The sequence below is a fragment of the Linderina pennispora genome (genome assembly GCF_002104995.1).
Source record: "Linderina pennispora strain ATCC 12442 chromosome Unknown DL89scaffold_13, whole genome shotgun sequence".
In the NCBI taxonomy this organism is placed as follows: domain Eukaryota; kingdom Fungi; phylum Kickxellomycota; class Kickxellomycetes; order Kickxellales; family Kickxellaceae; genus Linderina; species Linderina pennispora.
In genome coordinates, this window is record NW_024468261.1 from 103,006 (window position 1) to 123,137 (window position 20,132).

Below are 20,132 nucleotides of genomic sequence, written 5' to 3' on the forward strand. Positions count from 1 at the left end.
TGGCGACAGTATATCTAGTGCCAACGATATGTCTACACCAACTATATAATTGCAATTGCTGTGATGATGTGAATGTCCATGATGGGCTACCTCGATAGCTTGTGGTACATTGCTGCATGTCTTTGATCCTTGACAAGCGCTAGCCCTACTATTAATCTGAATCATATATTCTTCTGGCAGGTCCAGTAACTTACTTGAACTATGTAGAGCCATAAATGCCTGAGACAATCTACCCGTGGGCGTCCATAGTTTTGCTCATTGAGCATTGATTATGATATATTTGGGGCAGTTGTTGTTTGAATATAACAAAAATCTATTTGGGCAACAGCACCAGTTGTATGTGGTGGCGGATTCATCGCATTGAAGACGTCCTCATTCTCCTCGGCTATTATGCTCAGTGGTCCAACCGGTAATGTGTTGGGTAGCCTGGTCTGTTTGGTTGGCGTACTAGCGCCTTTTGCTTATCCGTCTGATGTTGGCTCCGAAAAGGACCTTTGGCAGACCTGGTGTGCTTTGGTTATCGCCAGCAGTAGCCTCAGCGCCCTGCCAGCTCATTTCCTGCGGATTTCTTTCTGTTTCAATTGCTCACAATTGGCGTCTGTAAGGTAGGATAAGAAGGTGCACAGCTATATGGCGGTCTGTGCGTATGCGGTTGTATTATCTGGGGTGACTGTTGACGTGTGCTAGGTCTGCTCATAGTTGGTATTCCGGACAGCAACAAATGTTATGAGCGCGAAATGCAGAGACACCTGTATGCAAGAAAGACACGCATAAAAAGGTCAGTGAGTAGACTCAAACAGAGTGCAAAAGAGAAGGAAGGACTGAGCGAGAACTGGCACAGCGACAAGTCCGTAAAACGATATATACACAAATGCATAAACCTGTTTTCGGGGACTGAAATTGCCGCAGCAAAGGCGCTCGCGGTTCATTGCAAACGACACAAGCTCGGTCATGCCGAACACCATGAGATCGACAGCCGCCATACTCTCTGTGACACCTCATTGTGACATGTGTTATCCCCTCAACCAATACATGTGTTGGCAAACTGTCTGGGCATTTGACTATTTGGGAGTTATATGTATTATAGTGTGTGGCAATGATGAGCACAGATTGAATCGTATGCTACAGTTTGGATGCAGTTTGTGCGGATTCGTCCTTGTGATCTGGACTACCTAGAATGGCAATGCGAGTCAGTTGCATGGGGCAGCCTCTGGCGGTTTGGATTGCAGTATAGGCATTGCTCTAGATACCGGCAATATGCAGCTGGCTGCCATACCGAGAATTGCTGCGGTTGTTCGATTCCATATCATGTGTACTATGCGGAAACGTCGGCGTGTCTATAAATAGGCTCGGCTGTAGGTGCGCATTGCTGTTACATGTATTAGATCAGCAAGCTGAATATATTGTTTACAGCTACATCCCTGGAGAAAATTGCACTGGACAAGAGGCAGCACCAACTGCTCTCAATGCCAACAGCACATCTAGGCGATGGGCTTGATCTTGAAGTGGCAGTGCGACCAACGACAATACAAGACACTTTATATCCTGGACAAAGTAGTAAAACACGCGCAGGCCCTCGGGGTCGTCGGTTCTCTGTATATCAGCCAGCGACCCGAGCTTTTTTGTCTCAAAGAACACGCTCTTGCCGCCCATGGTGATCTCGAGTGTCTGGACGACCCTCCTGGTCCTTTTCCGGCCACTTCTGGTCGGTCTCCCTCATGATCTCGCTGTCATCAATAATGCGCTTGATCTCGCCGACGAGTGCCGGGCTGAGGCGCATGTTTTTGCGGATAATTGAGTCGCGACGATAGTTGGACTGGTTCGCATAGCGCAAATTGCCGTAGCCGTCGATGTCGAAACGCAGGAACTCGTGGCCAAACCGGCCCTTGTGGCCAGAGTAGAAATACAGGCGAAACTCCTCTGCGCGAGCCATGAAAGGTGTGTGTGGTTGAGAAAGATGCGAGGGAAAAGATATTTTAACCCAGCCCCATCCCCCAGCATAAGCCGTATACTTTCGACAATGTAACCGACCAGGTTTTGGGCAGACCCCTAGATCGCTGAGCGCTGAACATGCTGTGCACTTTTTTCTTTATTGCGAGTGACGATGAAAGACTTGCCCTCACTTTACATGTAGCATTTTTCTTTACCGCTTCTTTCCCTTGGCCAGCTGTAGCGCGCTTGCCCTCTCCCTTCTTGGGGCCACCCTTTCCACGGGCCTTGCGCTTGTCGAGTGCGTTGAGGCGGTCAATCTCATCGATATCATAGCACTTCTCTCCCATGACGCGGCTCAGGCGCGGGGCCTTGGCCATGTTGGCGTCGCTCTCGGACGGGTAGTACCGGACAATGTGCTCGCCGCGGAAGTTTTGCCGCAGAATGTAGCCGCCGGTGCGGGCACCGGTGGGGTTGAACGCGTTGCCGAAAATCTTGGCCGAAAGCTCTGCTACCTTCAGCTTGCGCGCTGCCTGGGACACTGAACCCGACATTATATATCTCAGGGCGAATTGGGGTGTGAATGTGAGGGCAAATTCTGAATGTCAGCGGAGGAAAACTACGCGGGCAAGCAAGTGCAGATAAAAAAATGCCAGCCTCGATTTCAGCAAGCGAGCCGAGTCGATCCCACCAAGAGCCCCGAGTCGGCTCGCGCTGGAGGCTCTATACCGAATAGCCCTTCCGTCGACGAATGCAACACTCGCCTTTTCTCTCAGCCCAGCTCTACTTTCCTCATATTCCTCATAATGGCCACAGCACAGCGGCAGTCGCTCCTGAAGCTCGACAACAAGGCGACAAAGCGGGCAAACACCATGCTTGAGCAGAATGTTGTCAAGCAGCGGCGCGACAAAGTCAGCCTGAATGCGTTTGCCCTCCTGTTCTCCGAAATCATCCAGTACTCGCAGAATCGCGTGCTGGGTATCCAGGACCTGGAGTCTAAGCTGGGCGAAGTCGGATACCGTGTTGGCATGCGTGTCTTTGAGCTGGCGATGTGGCGGGAAAAGACTGTTCACCGCGAGACCCGCGTACTCAACACACTGGTATTCATCAACACAGTCGTCTGGCGGATGCTGTTTGACAAGCAGGCAGACTCGCTGGAACGCAGCACCGAGAGTGATGACGAGTACATGATCACCGACAATGAGCCCAGCATCCTAAAGTTCATCTCGGTGCCAAAGGAGATGTCGTCTTTCTCACCGGGTGCGTTCATCTCGGGCGTTGTTGAGGCGATCGTCGAGTGCTGCCAGTGCCCGGCCCGAGTCACATCGCATGTGGTGCCTGCCGACGGGATGCCGCTTCGCACGGTCATTCTACTAAAGTTCAACAAGGACGTCATGGAGCGTGAGCAGCGACTGGAGGCTGGCAGATAGTCTGGCCTGAGGGGAAAGAGGTACAGGGGCACTGGTCCAGTGGGCCGGGGCACCAGACATGCCTGCTGTCGGTTTATTAGTAGTCTGGCTGTTGTACGGGCACACCGGCCTGAGAAGAAGCGCACCGAGGCGCTGCCAATCAGCACATTGGGCTGCCTCTTCCCCCAAAAGCTACAAATCTAGCGCTGATAGCTGAGTGCTGAGGCCGCTCTATGATTTTTTATCTCGCCTTTTCCACAATTTGTTATTTTATCTCTCCTTCCTGTTCGGGTCCCTTGTTGCACCTTTTGTGAATGACCGAGGACGTCGACAGCACCCTGCAGGATCGTGGGCACATATTGCCAATTATGCCCAGTACTGCCGAGCAGCTCATTGATCAGCTCCCGCGCACCACCTGGAAGGAGCGGTCATACGCTCACTGGGTGCAGATTCAGCTGCAGGCAAATGATCGGTGGTGGCAGCCACTGAGCAGTGCCATTGTCGGCACGGTGTCTACTGCAATGTCTGCTTTCCTAAGCCTTGGGTTTCGCAAGGTCGTGTTCGAGGACATGCACAAGCTAACCGATATTGTTGAAGACCCGGGCCGCACGCGGCCAGTGATCTCAGTAGCAAACCACATCTCAACCATGGATGACCCGCTGATCTGGGGAGCCATGCCGGATGCGCATGCGGTGGAATCCAGAACACATGCGATGGACATTAGGTGCCAAGGAGCTTTTGTACAAGAACCCGGTCCCTCAACATGTTTTTCGCGTATGGGCAGACAATTCCGACAATACGCGGTGCTGGGATCCACCAGCTGGGCATGGAGATTGCGCTGCAGAGACTACGCGAGAACCGGTGGGTCCATGTGTTCCCCGAGGGCAAGGTCAACCAGGACGATAGTCTTCTCCGCTTAAAGTGGGGCGTTGGCCGGCTGATCATGGAGTCGGATCGCGTTCCGATAGTTGTGCCCATGTTCCACCACTGGAATGAAGGAGGTCATGCCGCTGCGGCAGAAGGTACCACTGCCGTACCCGAATCCCATGAAGAGCGTCTTTTATCTCAGGATTGGCGATGCTGTCGATTTCACCCAGCAGGTTGATGAGTGGAAGGCAGCAGCGAGCGAAACTCACAGATCCAGAAGAGATCGCAGAGCTGGACGAGCGGGTCCGAATCCAAATCACCTGCTCGGGTGAGGAATGCAATGGATGAGCTGAAAACAAGGTGTGAGGCAGCGATCAGTGGTGGTCTGACTTGACGCATAAATCCCTTACTGCCCACGCACACCTTGTCGGTGACTAGCTTCCCATGCCTCGAAAAGCGGCCTTGGTATTGTTGCACGTTATTGGTGGCATGGACCTTGGCTTGTTTCGGTGCGGCACATTCTGCGAGGATAGGTGCCAGTGGATGTCCGCCCAACATATGCCTCCCACCGGCTGGCCTGCCATGTGAATGAGCGGCGAACTGGTTCCCACGAACTGGGGTCCAAGGAGCCTATCATACTGTCGCCCCTTGCCTTGAAACATATCCATCCATCTTGTCTCCGTCTGACTCTCTACCCACACCCTTTCGCATTATTTTGCCATTACAAATACAGCTGTTAAAATGTTCGCAGGACACCATCGCCCTCACTGACTTGGAAGCCTGGGATTCTGAAGCCGCAGCCCTCGGTGACTCCATACGCAGCCTGATAGCCATCTCGACGCTGGCATCAGCCAACCGGCCCAGTGCTGTCGCACAGATTGCCCAGCGGCGCCTGGACCAGCTCGGCCACCTCAGCGACAAGGTGCATTTTGTCCAGCAGACGCGCGAGTCGATTCTCAAGATGACCTCGATCATGGGCACGCCCAAGGGCATCAATGCCTTATCTTCGCTAATGGGCCAGATAAACAAAGACTCGGAGGTCGCCGGTGCACTGGCAGAGCAGCCGCCCCTGCGGACGCGCGACTCATTCGACTATGACCAGATCAGGGGCCGCGGCGAGGGGCTGTTCCAGAGCATCTACGGCCGGCACACGCAGAGGGTTCTAGGAAATCTGGGTGCATTGTACCCGGATCTCGCCGAGGTCATTCTGGTCGATTCATACGGCCATCTGCTGGCCGAGACCCGCTATCTGAACGGCATGGAGACGGAGCTGTGTGCAATTGGCTCCCTGGTCCCGCAGGATGTCCCCTCGCAGCTCAAGAGCCATTGCATCGGCGCAGGCCGGCTGGGCGCAACTGAGGAAATGGTCCAAGCAGCCATCCGCCTGGCGAAGCTAGCCTGTTTCAAGCGCATTTAATCTGCAGGTGTTTACGAGCTCGTGTGATTAGATCCATTTATCTCCGCTGGCACTGCATTTTCCCCATTTCATTTCTCCACGCGCACTGACAACTGCCTCACTCGCACTTCCACCCAAGTCTTTCGCAGCCGCAAATCTTGGGCCAGCACACTTGCTGTTCTGCTCTACTTTGCTATTTTACCCCTCATTCCTGAATATATACAGTCGCTAGTTCTCTTCCTCAATAATGCCAGAGGCTGCAAACACACACGAAATGGAGTTCACCAAGCTGGACTCTCTCGCACAGACACTGCAGCCAGTTATCCGATACGTTGTGGCGGTATGTCAGCAGATACCTCTATCGCCTGTAGCACGCACATACTACTAAACCAGGTTTCCCAGCTGTGTAGGTCACGGCACTGGCATCGGCAAACCACCCAACCACAATCGATAGCCTGGTCCGCTACTGCAAAACCCGGCTGACTGAGGACGAGATGACTGAGTTTGTTGCAAAGTCGCGCGAATCGCTGGTGAAGATGATATCGACCATGGGCGCCCCTAGAGTAAGCAGCACCATACATGTTTTCAGAATCCGATGGGAACGCATATTGCAGCCTGAAAACTAACTTTTGCCGCTGCTTCTCTGCTCAGGTTATCAACGCTACTGGGTCGCTAATGAACGCTGTTGGAGAGGACATTGCATCGAAGCTGCTGCCTGTGCCAATAAGGTCCAAGGAAAATGCCACCTATGACGAGATCCGGGAGCGCGGGTTGCAGCTATGGAATGTTATCTACGGCGCACAGGCAAATAAGCTTGAAAACAAGCTCAAAAACATGTACCCAGACCTGGCTGAGGTTATTCAAGTTGGTAGGTTGAAACACACATCTGCCACCCAATGTCAATGGCTGTCAGGCAGCTAAATCAATGAGTCTACTCATAGATCTTTACGGCCGCTTGCTCAGCAACACAGACGTGCTCACCACCAAGGAGACTGAGCTATGTACGATTGCGTCGTTGGTTCCGATGGACGTCCCAGCACAGCTCAAGAGCCATACGCTAGGAGCTGGCCGGGTTGGTGCATCAGCTGATGAGGTCGAAGCTGTTGTCAATTCGTCCGAGCTGGTATGCAGCCTACTGCACAAATAGGAGGCGTATGCAAGCGACCGACTGCATTATCAAACTCCATTTGATCTTTGAATTTACTCCAATGGCATTCTCTACTGCGCCTTGCCTTTGTTCAAAAACGATTAGGTATTGATGTGATTCAGCACTGCCGATCAAGAGCATACAATAGTGGCCGGAATATGCCTGTTGAGTAAATCCGCAGTATACTGTTAGACACAGACCCGCAACAGCCAGTAGTGAGGTAGATACATGGTTTGCCTGGTAGTTCTTGAGTGTTTATCGAGTACAGCTTGTCGATATCTTTAAATGATTGAATTCGGACGGGGCGTTCTTTTCGGAAGTCTGCATGTGTGGAAAATTAACGAAAGATGGTCAGGCGGGCATTGCATATGCAGTTTCCAATAATACAATTCGCATCAGTAAATGAATCTCTATCATACGTACATGACATTTAAGCACGGCAACAGGGTCGTGCGCAGCCAGCTATTCAAACGAGAAACAGCATGCTTGTAGGTGAGGTATTTAGTCATTCACTGCAGGTCCGTAAGATTTCAATTCGTTTATAAGCTGCTGCACATTATCCCGACAAGGTTGACACTCATGGTTGCAGAACGCAATTTCCGAAATAGCGAAAAGCATCCTTCTTGGCTGACACTGTTACTCGGAGCTTGTCACTGACATTCTGCCGACACTGGCATATTCACATTGAATGATCTACTCGTTGCATGGACACATCGCTACTTCGTGATTGCTTTAGGATAGGGGGTTCCCAATTGTTTGCAAGCGATCCTAATAATAAATCCAAGAGATCGCCAGTGTCGCATATCCAGGCAACAAAAGTAGGCTACAGCTGCAAGAACACTTGGCTTCCCTGGCTTTATGTCTATGCGGGTCCAAGAGCCACCCAAGCGCTGGCAATCAATGGTTCATTGCATCTTGTCTAAGCAACTCCTCCATTCTGCCTCCATTTCATCTTTTTGCTGAGAGTTTTTAGCTGTAGGTAGTGTTGCAATTGCACGTCAGCTATGTGGACTTTAACTGAGCAATCACAATGAACGATGTGGAAATGCTGCTCCAGCAGGCAGCTAAGCTATGAAGGGGTATGACAGTATCATACACTACTGCTGGCTAATGTACTCTTCCTATGCTTGGCAAACCGCCTCTTGGATAGCTGGACTGCAGCAACAATTGAAGCGAACTGTTACTATAGTTTTCGCCAGCAATTGTTATGTGCTCACTCATGCTCCCCTTATCACGGCTCCCTGTCTTGAGCGACACACAGACAGTCGGAAAGTACCTAGTTGTGCTGAACCAGCTACTAGCTAGGCTACCCTTGTTCATCTCTCTGTGTTCTATGTATGTTTTTCAAACATTCATTTTCTCATTTTTAGACGGGCCTGTTCTTTTTGCGTCTAGAAAACAACCTCTAGTTTGCTAGTGCTGCCGCATTTCAAAAGTTGCAGAGTTTGCAAAACATAGACGGCATAGTCTTACCCTGTGGATGAAGCATGCTTTTTGACATATCAGCAAAGGCGTTTATATGAAAATTTAGTAACATCACCAACATACCAGATGAGCGGCAATATTCGGTGTGGTATAACGCAAGTATATAATAGTGCGGTTTCATTGGTATGCCTGCAGTAAGGGAGGCTGGCTGAGGTTAGAGTGTTTTATGTCTTGACATTCGGGGTTCGGAGTCCCCCTGTGCCACCATAGACAAGGCCGAAACGCATACGTACAAAGGCCCAGACAAACGACCAGTCTTCCTTCTTCCCCTCAGTCACTTCGAGAAGTTATTTTTCCGTATATTCGATAACCACTCATTCCCCAAGTTAAAAAACGCTTTCACATCTCTGGAGCTGCTGTTTCTCGTGTACTGGGGAATGCAGTATTCACATGAGTTTGCCATTTTGCCACATCGTCAAATATCTATATGCAACACATAGCCATCGCATTCATCGGATATGAACCATCATATACGACATGTAGGCCACGCATCATATGCCGATTGCCTGCATATATATAAAACAGCACTCTACCTCGATTTATCAAGCAAATTGCCACCAGCATATAGCCATGTGCAGAGACAGTGACCAAATGTGGCTACTAATAGTGAACTAGGGCGATTGACTGTGACTAAATATCATCTATTGGAGCACTAAGGGCTGTGCTCACCACATTCCCAACATCATATCCACACATCAGTAGTGCAGCAGGCATAATCGCACATTTGCTGCATTTGTTACATAAAATGACACTGGTTCAAAATGACACGGCTTTATATCAAAGAGATCTTATAAACTTTCCAATACTTGCATAAGCGATTTCCGTATCGGGTGCCTCCTCGAACTGCTGGAATACATGAATCATGTCGTCATAGGCCTCGAAAACGATGTTAGCTGTTTCGTGGGTGTTCTGAGCTGACATTTTCTCGTATAGTTTGGCGATATCATCATAGAGACGTTCCCTGGTACCCGCTTGGATTAAGGTTGGCGGAAAGTCAGAGAAGTCACCGTATAAAGGCGATACCAGCGGGTGACGCAGCTCAGCGATTAAATCCTCAGTAAGCCTATGTCCAGGCGCGTAGAACATACGGCCTGGGTTCTCAGGGAACTCGACATTTGGAAAGGTCAAATAGTCGAAATCCTCGTTTTCTACAGCACTACGGCTAGTGCAAGACAGCTCTGGCCATGGCGAGATAAGCACAGTACCACGCAAATTACCTATGCCTAGATGGCGCAGCAGCAGTGCCAAGACCAAAACCAGATTTCCGCCTGAGCTCTCACCCGCTAAGATAATGTTCTCTTGCTGGAATCCCTGGTCGAGCAGAAAAAGATACGAGTAGAGTGCGTCAAGGAGCTGTGCTGGGAACATGTTGAGTGGCGAGAGTCGGTAGTCAATCGCCACTGCGCGCATGCCCGTCATTGCTGAAATCTTCGCCACATGCCCCCGGTGTGATGCAGGTGATCCGTATATGTACCCTCCACCGTGGAGATACAGCACAATGCGCTCGCGCTTGTGTGTTGGCCGGACCTCCAGCAGATCCTGTAGCCGGATGCCATGGTCTGCCTGCTCAGTGTGTGCCAGATTAGGAACAATCAGCTCAAATAGCACTCGAGGGCGCTCAGTGTCGGTCCTGTCCTTTTGCATCAGCTCGACGAGTCTCCTTTCAGCAACACCACCAATCCCCGCAAATTTTGATGGGTCAATGTTAATGTCGGCTACAGCAAAGCTTGATTCTATATAGAACCCGACTTCAGCAGGTATTGTAGCATGCGGTATATCGTTCTGTCGGGCTTTAGCAGCGAACTCCGACACATTCAACTGGTGGATTGCGTCGTCAGTAAGGGGGCAATCGGACATGTATTTGCCAGCATAGTAGTAGAGGTCTCGTTTGACGTGGAAGCTCAGCGGCCATCTTTCTGATTTTGGACCTTTGACATAGAAGCGGATAATAGAACGAACGGCCACCATCGCGAGGTAGGTGTAGAGTGCAACTTTGGACAGGAAGGACAGCATTGTTCTCTATGGCAAGTACCAGTGAGTGGGAGGCAGGGTACAGCTACAGCGGGCGAGGCTAGGAAAATTATGAGTTTTTGGATGAGGCAAAGAGGGATAGATGGGGGAGGAGAGTTGGGTTCCAAGGGTGACCAAAAAATTTGGTTCACGGTGGAGAGCGGCAAGAAGCCGTTATGTACTCCTGTGGGCGTGGTGGGCCTCACACCAACCACGAAAATCACCACAGAACAATAGCCACCGGGCGGACAGTGCACTATTTCTGTTTTTCCATGGCCGAATGTCATGTCAGAGGCAGCACAGGTATTCACTCGCACACTGTGTCTTGAGAGCCCTATCACCATTGTGTCCTCTCCGCGTCTATTCGTGCAATACAGCTTCCCGGAATCAAATGCATCATATGTACGTGGATGCAGCGTGCTAATAGTGGTGATGTGTGCGGCGCTGAGCAGAAGACAATACTGCATTTCCCATTCACCGCGCTCCGAGGGTAAGGGGGGGTGAAGACTCGGGTCTAGCGCCAGTTGATTTCAAGAAATGCCAATCACATAGCGCTCCGGGCAGACAAGTGATCCAGCCACGGGGCGCTACTTGTCCTCCGCCATTCTGACGCACGACGTATACTTCTGGACCAACGGCCCACTAGCCAAGGCGCCAAGCATCTGCTTATTGTCATCGTCTACCGCCCTCCCCGCAAACCTACATGTGCAATACACCTCAATGTTAGGCTACTTTGAATGCACATGGGATAAATGAGGGGTAGGCCACAGCCAATCGAGGACAATGCCGAAGCACTGCCGCTGGAGGGTTACTAGTAGGACATACGCAACATGGCAAGAGGACCACGTGGTGTTTTGATGTGTGGATTCAAACAGCAAATAGGGAGCGTAGAAGAGGGAGCTCATCGTGTAGGAGGAAGAAAACCGGTTTAGTTGCGAGGCGGCGACACGCCTGTCACTGCAAGCACCACCGGGTCAGTTTCGGGCTTGTCAAAGTCCTGCATCTGGCCGTCAGGTCTAGAGAAGATCCACTTCGAGACCTGCTCGCCTGCCTGCTGCGGGTCGTGGGGGATGTCCTTGATCAGCATCTTTGGGTGGTAGTTCCCGTCAATCTCGAGCTGGAAGAACCGGGGCGTGAACCGGGTCTTCTCAGCCTCACGCTTCTTGACACCCTGCCGCTGCTCCTCCTCGATCGCAGACTTGTATGTGGTGGCGGCGTCCAGGTCGCTGTCCTTGATGGCCTTGGTCACGTGCTTCCAGAGGTTGCGCGACTCGTGCGGCTCCTGCTCGGCCGCACACGCAACGAGCTGCGGCACCACCTGCTCCTTGCGTGAGTCGAACAGCACCACAGGCTCTGTCTTGCGCACCTTGTCGGCAATGTACATTGTCGTCTGCCAGTTGCCCGTGATCTCGTGCAGCACCTCGCGCGTCGAGATGCGCCGGATCTTGCCTGCAATCTGGTTGTACGTGCCCCAGATCAGGCCCTTGGTCTTGAACTCGACCTCAAACATCAGATCAGATTCCTTGCACGTGACCGACGCTGTCTCGCCGAGCTCCAGCACCATCTTGCCGAACAGAATCCCGCGCGCGTACATGTTCGGGTACGTCACCTCGTATGTCTCCTTCCAGTTGTCGAAATGGATCTTTGCGTAGCCCTCGAGGATCATTCCCACGCTGTTGCCGAAGAACCGGCTCTTCGGCCGCAGGTCGCCCTCAATCGTGATGTGGTGGTCGGGGCTGTTGTAGAACATTGCTGTGATGGGCGGGTGGTGCGATACCTGCTCAGCGATAAAGTACGCATTCGTGCCGTCCGAGAACGCATACTTTGAGCGGAAGAACTCGCCTAGCACCGGGTTGTACGGCTTCTTCACTCCCTAGCCGCCCATACGAAAGGGGAGAGATGTCAGTGAAGAAGTGGAGAGGACAATAGCGTCATAGGACTCATGCAGAATTTGCTTGCCGGCACCGCATGGATTGCCATCGATTCTTACCTTTGGGTGGATATGCCAACCAGACATGTAGTACTTGACAACGCCAATGAAGCGCTTCACCGGGTCATCTGCCTTGTTTGCGCTATGTCCAAATAAGACGTGGGGGAGTGGGTGGTATTGAGTGAGGGATGGTCTCGATTCCGGTGTGTCCGCACCGGTCATGTCTCTACCCACGTGGCTCGCAAATCCATGGTACATTGGCACACAATAATAGACAACTGCAACAGGAAGCCAGGATGAAAACAGAGCTCTCGTTTTTCCGTGCATGAGTTTCGCACCAGCACAATCAACAGGAAAACGAGATGGAGACAGAATGAACCATGTGTGAGACAAATCTACAGGCCACAGCCAAAGGGGCAGGGGAGAAAGGCTGGGATACCAAGGGGAACTCTCCGGAGGTTCCCCGCGAGAGCACCGCAACAGAGCGAGCCAAGGTGCACGGACTGGCCAAAGTCTGGTACTGCTCAATGGGGGATCGCTCGGGCACCACTGCACGTTGTATAAACTTACCTGAACAGAAAATCAGGGTGGGACATAAAGTCAGTGACCCGCTCAGTGAAGCTGCGCGGCTCCAGCACAAACGTCGGGAATGTAATGCGCGACAGGTCCATGTCCTTGCGCAATTGCCCAATCATGCTGAGAATGATGCTGCGAGGCTCCTCATCGAGCTCCTCCTCAACTGCGCACACCTCGTCCGTCTTGCTCATTTTAGTTTAAATACTTTGGATAGCACTCTCGTACACGAGCAAAATGAAAAAAATTGAGTGAAATGTAAACTCGAAAAGAGAAGAAGGGGAACAAGAAATGGACAGGTGTATACCCAAGCCAGCAGCATCCTAAAAAATTGGCATCGATTTTTTCGGGGCAGGGGAAATGCACTCAATCGGACTCGCCGCCGTGCCACAGGAACAAGGCTGTTGGTGACGTAGCAGAGTTCTGTGATGCGAACCACCAATATTTTTACGATCGAATTTTAGAGCCCAGCCCAGACCAGAGTCGCTGATTTCTGCCCGCCTCGACACATTTGCTGGGCAGGGCTGCGCAGCTATGCATGGCCGGCTCGCTGCCACCGCTCCTAAACTGATTTATTGAACATGGAGTGTAGCTATGTCAATTTCTCTAATCGGCCATGGCAGACGCATCCTCGCCGCTGTTGGTGCCGCTCAGGATCTGCACAGGCGCACCCAGTGTCTGGTCTGTGGGCACCATCAAAATGAGGTTCTTGGTGTTGACTTCCCGGCGGTACTGCGTCAGTGCCTGTGTAAACGCATCACGGTTGGCCGACTTCAGCTGGAACTCGGTCGCCGAGAACAGCGCCTTGAGCGCCGCAATCAGGTCATCGCGCCGCTCCGCCGGCTGGTACTGAACAATCTGCTGCGTGTGCTGCATGGCAAAGTCAAACTGGAGCACCATCAGGCAGAACAGCGGCCGCGAAAACGACCAGTCGTTTGACCGGTCTTCAAACAGCACAATATTCAGCAGCGCCTTGAGCAGGTACTGGTTGATGTCGACCCGCCCATGCACCAGCTTGGCCAGGTCCTCAGCGCGCGCAACGCCGTCTTCCACGCCCTCGATGGCGTTGGTAATCACAGAGTTGATCACAGTGCACGCCGACGACGACACGGCCACCTCGGCGTGGTCAAATGCCTCGACGCAGATCTGCATAATATGCTCATATGCCGCATTGTCCAGGTCGACTAGCTCAAGGTTTGTCTTGGCCAGCAACGTCTCGAGCATCGTCAGCGTCGCCTTGCCCAGCTTTGGATACGCAATGACGTCACTGATTGGGAATTGCTTCAGCATCTCGAGCGTGATCTTGAGCGCATTGTCTAGCGCCTCGTCGCCATATAGAGGCATGACGCCAATGGCCACGTATTTGCCCATGAATAGTCGCGTCAGGATGTTGAAGCACACAGACACGCCCTTGTACCGGTCCTTGTATATGTCGCGTACTGGGTCGCTGGTTTTCAGAATAAAGCTGCCATACTCCCACATTGCCTTGCTGGCCTCGCGGAAGATCAGGATCCCGTTCGGCGACGAGATGTCAAAGTTTAGCCGCTGCGTGCGGTTGAACACAAATTCTGACATGAACTTGAGCGCGGCAACATGGACCGGCGGGTCCTTGCTCAGCAGCAGACAGCGGTGCACCAGCTGGATATAGCTAGGGCAGATCCAGTTGAAGAACATGGTGAACCCTGCCCGCGTCGACAGCGCTGTCAAGAACCCGCGCAGATCGCGCAGAATACGGATCAGGCTCAGCCGCATGCTGGGCTGTGCGAATTGCATATCTGGAAGGCTCAGCATGCCGTCGATCATGGCGCTCCATGGCCGTACAAATTCCGCAAACGTCGCTGCAGACGAGTCGCTCGCCATCAGAATCCGCGCCAGCGCAGAGTAGTACAGGGCACGCTGCTTGTACTCGCCCATGCACGATAAAAAGTGGAACTGCTCGCTGCTGTGGTTTGCTAGCAGGAGCTTGATCGTGTTCAGCTTGGTTATCTGCCGCACACTGACGTACCCAATGGACATGTCGTGCAAGAGCTGTAGCGTCCGACTGATCACAGCTGTCTGCGTGCGCCATGTCTTGAGGTTGAACATCACCTTCTGCATCGTAATCTCGAGCACAGCGGCCGAATCGGTGATGCCAGCGATTTCTGACAGCTTTGCGAATATCGACGTTGTCTTGTACCCCTGCTCGCCGATGTAGCTGGCCCGGAAAGAGTAGTAGAGCTGCAGAAACGCTAGCTCCAACGCCTCGCACGGCGGCACAGCAATTGGGCTCGAAAGCCGCCGCTGCACCAGCTGATCCAGCTCCATACCGATGGAAAACATCTCAGCGTCAATAACGTCGTCCTCAGCCATAGTCTTGTACGGCTGCCGCCCATTAATGCACAGCGCCAGGGCATATGTGGGCCATGTCAGCTGGCTCTCAATCGTCATCAAGCCCTCCTCGTTGATCTGTCCCGAAGACAGGAGGCTCTGGTACTCGCCGGCCATCTCGCGGAACAAGTTGACGATGACTGGCGCGCAAGTCGCATAGGATGACCGCACAATGTTGGTCAAGAGGGTGATGTTCTCGACCAGCCCGTCGGTGTCTTCGAGCGGGTTGTCTGCCGCCGAGTCCCCCATCACCACACGAGACGTCACCTGCACCATCGAATCCAGGTACAGCTTTACGATCTGCGGCAGGGATTCCGAAATCACGTCCCCGGCGATGCTGCTCTTCTCGTTGTCTCGCGCGTCGTGCGTCGTCGCAATCTTGGCCCAGAACGTCAATAGCGGCGCAAAGCTGTTTGGCGACCACTCCCACAGAGTCAGCGCAGTTGACGTGAACTGTGCAGCCGAAACCAGTAGCTCACGGTACACGGCAGTTTCCTCAATCTCCACCAGCGTGTGGATGCACCGGAAACGCGCCAGCAGGCGGCACAGGTGGTGGTAGTTCTCAACATCCTCGAGCCCGATGGTACCTTGGAGGATCTCAACAATGCCTGCCGACATGCGCTTGACAAAGGTGACACGCACTGTCTCCATGTAGAACGACCGGCGGATTGAGGCCAGCATTACCAGCACCTCGAGGAACAGGCTGCTGACGGGCGGGCTGCTGTGCTTGTACCCGTCAAAGTACGGATCCAAAAAGTTGTCAATTTGGATCAGATCCTTCCATGACGACGGGACCTGGATCGCAACTGCGTCGTCGGAGGCATCATCAGGCGCCAGGCCAATGAAGTCGAACGACAGACAGTCGCGCTGCAGCACCAGCGAATTCGACAGGATGTGCCGCTTGTCATCGCTGTTGCTGGTGCCCATCGCCTGGATGGTGCTGCGCATGGTCTTCAGTGAGTGCTCAAAGATGCTCTTGAGCTCCTTGTCGCGGAACATCACCACCACGCGTCGCTGCTTTGCAAGGTACTTTGCCGGCAGCTCCTTGTTGAACTCCTCAACAAACGCATGCATCATCTGCAGCGCAAGAATCTCGTGCTTCTCTGACGCCTTGCCCAGCTCCAGCATCTTCTCCACTACGTCTACCGAATCATCCAGGTCAAACCAGGTGAACATGACAATCAGCGCCAGCGTACGTGTAGCGTCGTCGATGAGGAACCCCGGCATCAGCGTGAACTTGCCATGGATTGCATCGAACAGCTCGTTGCCTACTTGCAGGAAGAAGAAATATTGGATAGTGTGTGGGGGGGGGTTAGAATAGTAGCGTTGGCATATGACCGCTCAGCACGGGCTGGCATGTGCGTGGTTCATTTCCCGCACAAGGCAGGAGGACGGACAAGGGGACGGGTAGGGTGCGCAAAATAAAACATTACGACGGACAGGTGTCATATGAGCAGCGCGCACACACCGCACTTCCCCAAAAAACGAGCCTTTCCTCGCACGTGCGGCCGCTTCTCAGCAGACTGAGCGACTCACAAGGGATGCAGAGGCAAATAGGAAGACACCCCCACCCAAACACTTACGCAACCGCCGCTTCTGCTCGTTCGGCAGGACCCCGAGATGGTTCAGCACCAGTGTGCGCAGCCGACGAATCACATAGCCCATTGAGAGCACCTTGCTCGACTGGTTGAATAGCCACATCATCATGGTCGCTGAATCTGACGGGCCCTTGATGCCTGGAAACACCGTCAGCACCCGCTCCTGGCCAGAGCTGAATCCATGCGACCCCGATATCTCCACCAGCGTCTCGGCAAACGTCGGAAAGTAGTACCGCAGCCGCCGCTCCGCCTCCTCGCGCTGCTCTGTTGACGGCGAGCCCAGTGCTTGCTCGCACCACATATCCAGCTGCTCGAGCTGAGGGTACTGGTGCTCGTCGCTCGTGTCCAAATTCATTTGACTGCGGGTATAGTAAACTGGTTCTATATTTCTCTCACCCAATAATTAGAACAGAAATTGAATTGAATCCAGCTTTTTGCTGCTGTTGCTGTAGTTGTTGTTTGGCTGCGCAGGGTGTGTATTTCCCCTTGACTCTGCTAGAGAAGAAAGAAGAAGTTAAAAGCACTGTCAGGAAGAGGGGAGAAAAAGAGCGGATGCGAAAATCCTGGGAAACCATCACTGCAGCTGCGCGAGTTCAGGGAGTGACGAAATCACGAGCTAGATTGCGTTGCTTGCAGATCAAGCTGTAAAAACACTGCACCTGACCGCAATAAAACCGCTGTGCCCGAACGCACAGAAGCAGCAGAGCTCAGGACCTAATTGCCGCCAAAGGACATGATGCTCGGCGGTAGCTGGCTGCTGTAGCCGGCTAGAACGCCTGTCTAACAAGGTGCTACTGGCGGATATTGCGCTCAATCGCTTCTCGGCGCATATTGCGGGCACTGATCAAGCATACTGAGGGCCAAATCCCAGCTGCCTATGCCCCATATACAGGCTCAGTGCTTACACGTATCAAGTACATGAGGAGCAGAGATGACTACAAGGTGGCGCAAATAGTAGCATGTCTCTGCCAGCGATCTGGGAAACCACGGCATGCTTGTTTTCCCTATTTTCGCCTGTTTTCATGGACTATCAGACAGAGCGTGTATTGGCCACCGCATACCATGTATCCCGCAGACTCCTACACAACCCACTTCTTTACACAACTTCCTTTAAACTTTTTTGCAGTTTATCTGAAGGTCTTCTATTAAACAAGGCAAGCCATGTAACTAGTGCTTCGTACATAAAGTGGTATGCATCAGTGTTTCAACCCAAGTCGGTGTCAGGCTCCAGTCCATGTCACTAATCTGAATAAACTTCCCTTCAACATTGGGATCAGGGAGCAAGTGGCTTTCCGTATTATGCAAGTTGGAAATGAATCATTCTTGGACAAGTGCGTATATTTATGAGTATAGCAGTATCTATTGTTGATAAATATGTACCCACGCCCCCTGCTCTCTCAACAATTAGCATGTATCCGGGTCCAAAATATGTTGGGCTTCTTGGAGGAAACCCCCCTTAGAACCTGGCTATACTTGCCTTCACCAGACAGTGTATGCCATAGAAGCTGTACCTCTGAAAACATCATTAGTGCTGCGCAAGTCATTTCCAACATGGCTCCTGCGCCCGGGTCTGTACTCTCCCTCCCTCGTCCTCCTTTTGTCCTCTCTTCAGCACCACTACTTTCCTCTACCTTTGTCTATAACGCTGAGTGCATCAAATGGATATAGCTTCTATTTTCACTGCTACTCAGGTCCCAGTGGGGCTGAACTCTCTCTGGACTGCATTCGGGCTAGCTCTTGCAGCATGCACTACATGCCTGGCATACCGAGCCTTCTTTTCACCGCTTGCATGCATTTCAGGGCCGTTTCTGAACAGGATCTCTAACCTTCCACTTCAATACCATATGCTCCGAGGACACTATCACTGGTACTCAACACAGCTGCATGCCAGGTATGGCGACATGGTGCGCATGGGAATCGACCATGTTTCTCTGTCAAATACGGCCGACACACGGCGTGTGCTGGCCACGCACGCATTCCGGAAGGGTCGTATGTATAACCAAATTGAGTCAAACGGGTATGGCGTCAATACATTTTCGACGGTTGACCCCGAAGTAAACAAGCTCCGTCGGCGCTTGATTGGAGATGCATTCGCAATGCATACCATGCGCCAGGTTGAGGGCCTAATTGTAGAATCAGGCGCCAGCGCTCTCATCAAGCTGTGGGACAGCGAGATTGCCAGCCAAGGAGGCATCGCTCGCATCAACTACTTTTATACATTTCACCGGATGGGCTACGATGTTATTGGCGAACTAGCATTTGGCAGGACCTTCAACACTCTTCCGACTGGCGATATGGAACTTATCGACTGGATACACGACTCGATAAAGCTTAGTATATTGATTGGCCAGGCGCCGATAATCACAAAGTTCCTCTGGGTTTTCAGGCGGCTGGTAGACTCGACTAAGAAGATCCAGCGGCTGGTACATGACACCATCGAGACACGCAAGAAGCTGATCCGTGAGGCCGGCAAGCCACCGCGTGTCGATGTTTTGCAAAAGTTTATCGATGCCAAAGACATGGAAACCAGCAATGTGCTTCTGCCTGTCCAGCTCGAATCTGAGGTTCGCCTGACGCTCCTTGCCGGGTCTGACACCACCAGCAACACTCTGTCGTTTACTATCATGAACTTGATGCATTACCCAGAGCACTACAGGCGGGTTACAGACGAAGTCCGCTCAGCGTTCCCCGACACCTCCAAGATGATTTCCTTTGCTGATGCCAAGGCCAAGCTGCCGTACCTCACCGCGGTCATATATGAATCCATGCGCCTCAATCCCTCCCTTGCGAATATGCTCCAGCGTAGCGTTCCAGCAGAAGGCGCTATATTCCAGAATTGCTTCTTGCCAGGCGATACGCAGATTTGCATCTCAATTTCTGCATGCCACCGTAATCCGCAGCTGTGGAATAACCCTGACGTCTTTGACCCTGAGCGTTTCCTTGGTCCAGACTCGGCAGAACGGATCAAGGATATACTGACATTCAGTTCTGGAGTTCGCGCGTGCATTGCAAAGAACATGGTCATGCTCGAGTTGTATACCGCGCTGGCCAACACATTGCGTCGATACAATTTCTCGCTGCCAGCAGACTCGATGTACGGCCCTCACAGACTCGACAGGAACGAAATCCCTGTGGAGATCCCTTCGTCGTCCTTCATTGTCACTGGGCCAACGAGCCCTAAGGCCCACTGCTGGGTTAACATTTCAAGGGCGTAAAGTAGTCAACGCTAAATAGCGCATCATGGGTATTATCCCGCTCAAATTGGTAGCCTTGTTTTATTTGAGAGTAGAGTTTGATCGCATACATATAAATGCTACCGGCATCCTGGAGACCCCGATTGTGCTGTCTGCTGGCAAAACTATGCAGGTTTTCTCTTGGTTGACAGCCCAGCACAACATCGGCTTTCATGTGTGCATGTGTT

General features: G+C 52.3%; 11 protein-coding genes across 11 annotated transcripts; 6 read left to right on the forward strand and 5 right to left on the reverse strand.

Annotated features, from left to right (window-relative positions):
- Window positions 1-269: 269 nt before the first annotated feature.
- On the reverse strand, window positions 270-812 carry DL89DRAFT_269488 (uncharacterized protein; the record flags this gene model as incomplete). The annotated part of the gene is made up of 2 exons (XM_040888322.1): window positions 504-812; window positions 270-460 (listed from the first exon to the last, which is right to left on the reverse strand). Exons 1-2 carry the CDS (start codon window positions 553-555, stop codon window positions 270-272), a joined length of 243 nt encoding a protein of 80 aa, XP_040740972.1. The 5' UTR covers window positions 556-812.
- A 672-nt stretch (window positions 813-1,484) lies between these two features.
- Window positions 1,485-2,047, reverse strand: DL89DRAFT_304322 (Mago nashi protein; the record flags this gene model as incomplete). Its single annotated transcript, XM_040890878.1, has 1 exon — window positions 1,485-2,047. A coding segment is annotated over one exon (420 nt), but the record flags the coding sequence as incomplete, so codon positions are not given.
- A 754-nt stretch (window positions 2,048-2,801) lies between these two features.
- Window positions 2,802-3,359, forward strand: DL89DRAFT_226081 (TRAPP I complex; the record flags this gene model as incomplete). Its single annotated transcript, XM_040884792.1, has 1 exon — window positions 2,802-3,359. One exon carries the CDS (start codon window positions 2,802-2,804, stop codon window positions 3,357-3,359), a length of 558 nt encoding a protein of 185 aa, XP_040740974.1.
- Window positions 3,360-4,101: 742 nt separating this feature from the next.
- On the forward strand, window positions 4,102-4,443 carry DL89DRAFT_259590 (uncharacterized protein; the record flags this gene model as incomplete). The annotated part of the gene is made up of 1 exon (XM_040885703.1): window positions 4,102-4,443. One exon carries the CDS (start codon window positions 4,102-4,104, stop codon window positions 4,441-4,443), a length of 342 nt encoding a protein of 113 aa, XP_040740975.1.
- Window positions 4,444-5,013: 570 nt separating this feature from the next.
- Window positions 5,014-5,622, forward strand: DL89DRAFT_225949 (uncharacterized protein; the record flags this gene model as incomplete). Its single annotated transcript, XM_040884784.1, has 1 exon — window positions 5,014-5,622. A coding segment is annotated over one exon (609 nt), but the record flags the coding sequence as incomplete, so codon positions are not given.
- A 167-nt stretch (window positions 5,623-5,789) lies between these two features.
- DL89DRAFT_269491 (uncharacterized protein) lies at window positions 5,790-6,927 on the forward strand. Its single transcript, XM_040888324.1, has 4 exons — window positions 5,790-5,941; window positions 6,012-6,164; window positions 6,253-6,469; window positions 6,543-6,927. The coding sequence occupies exons 1-4, from the start codon at window positions 5,849-5,851 to the stop codon at window positions 6,746-6,748; spliced, it is 669 nt and encodes a 222-aa protein (XP_040740977.1). The 5' UTR covers window positions 5,790-5,848; the 3' UTR covers window positions 6,749-6,927.
- A 2,083-nt stretch (window positions 6,928-9,010) lies between these two features.
- Window positions 9,011-10,090, reverse strand: DL89DRAFT_294854 (uncharacterized protein; the record flags this gene model as incomplete). The annotated part of the gene is made up of 1 exon (XM_040890565.1): window positions 9,011-10,090. One exon carries the CDS (start codon window positions 10,088-10,090, stop codon window positions 9,011-9,013), a length of 1,080 nt encoding a protein of 359 aa, XP_040740978.1.
- A 1,004-nt stretch (window positions 10,091-11,094) lies between these two features.
- On the reverse strand, window positions 11,095-12,845 carry DL89DRAFT_269494 (Oxysterol-binding protein). The gene is made up of 2 exons (XM_040888325.1): window positions 12,234-12,845; window positions 11,095-12,116 (listed from the first exon to the last, which is right to left on the reverse strand). The coding sequence occupies exons 1-2, from the start codon at window positions 12,429-12,431 to the stop codon at window positions 11,172-11,174; spliced, it is 1,143 nt and encodes a 380-aa protein (XP_040740979.1). The 5' UTR covers window positions 12,432-12,845; the 3' UTR covers window positions 11,095-11,171.
- Window positions 12,554-12,997, forward strand: DL89DRAFT_259595 (uncharacterized protein; the record flags this gene model as incomplete). The annotated part of the gene is made up of 1 exon (XM_040885704.1): window positions 12,554-12,997. The coding sequence occupies one exon, from the start codon at window positions 12,554-12,556 to the stop codon at window positions 12,995-12,997; it is 444 nt and encodes a 147-aa protein (XP_040740980.1).
- A 283-nt stretch (window positions 12,998-13,280) lies between these two features.
- Window positions 13,281-16,391, reverse strand: DL89DRAFT_51427 (uncharacterized protein). Its single transcript, XM_040891751.1, has one exon. The coding sequence runs from the start codon at window positions 16,338-16,340 to the stop codon at window positions 13,353-13,355; it is 2,988 nt and encodes a 995-aa protein (XP_040740981.1). The 5' UTR covers window positions 16,341-16,391; the 3' UTR covers window positions 13,281-13,352.
- Window positions 16,392-18,211: 1,820 nt separating this feature from the next.
- DL89DRAFT_269497 (cytochrome P450) lies at window positions 18,212-20,040 on the forward strand. The gene has a single exon (XM_040888326.1). It carries the CDS (start codon window positions 18,370-18,372, stop codon window positions 19,924-19,926), a length of 1,557 nt encoding a protein of 518 aa, XP_040740982.1. The 5' UTR covers window positions 18,212-18,369; the 3' UTR covers window positions 19,927-20,040.
- Window positions 20,041-20,132: the final 92 nt, after the last annotated feature.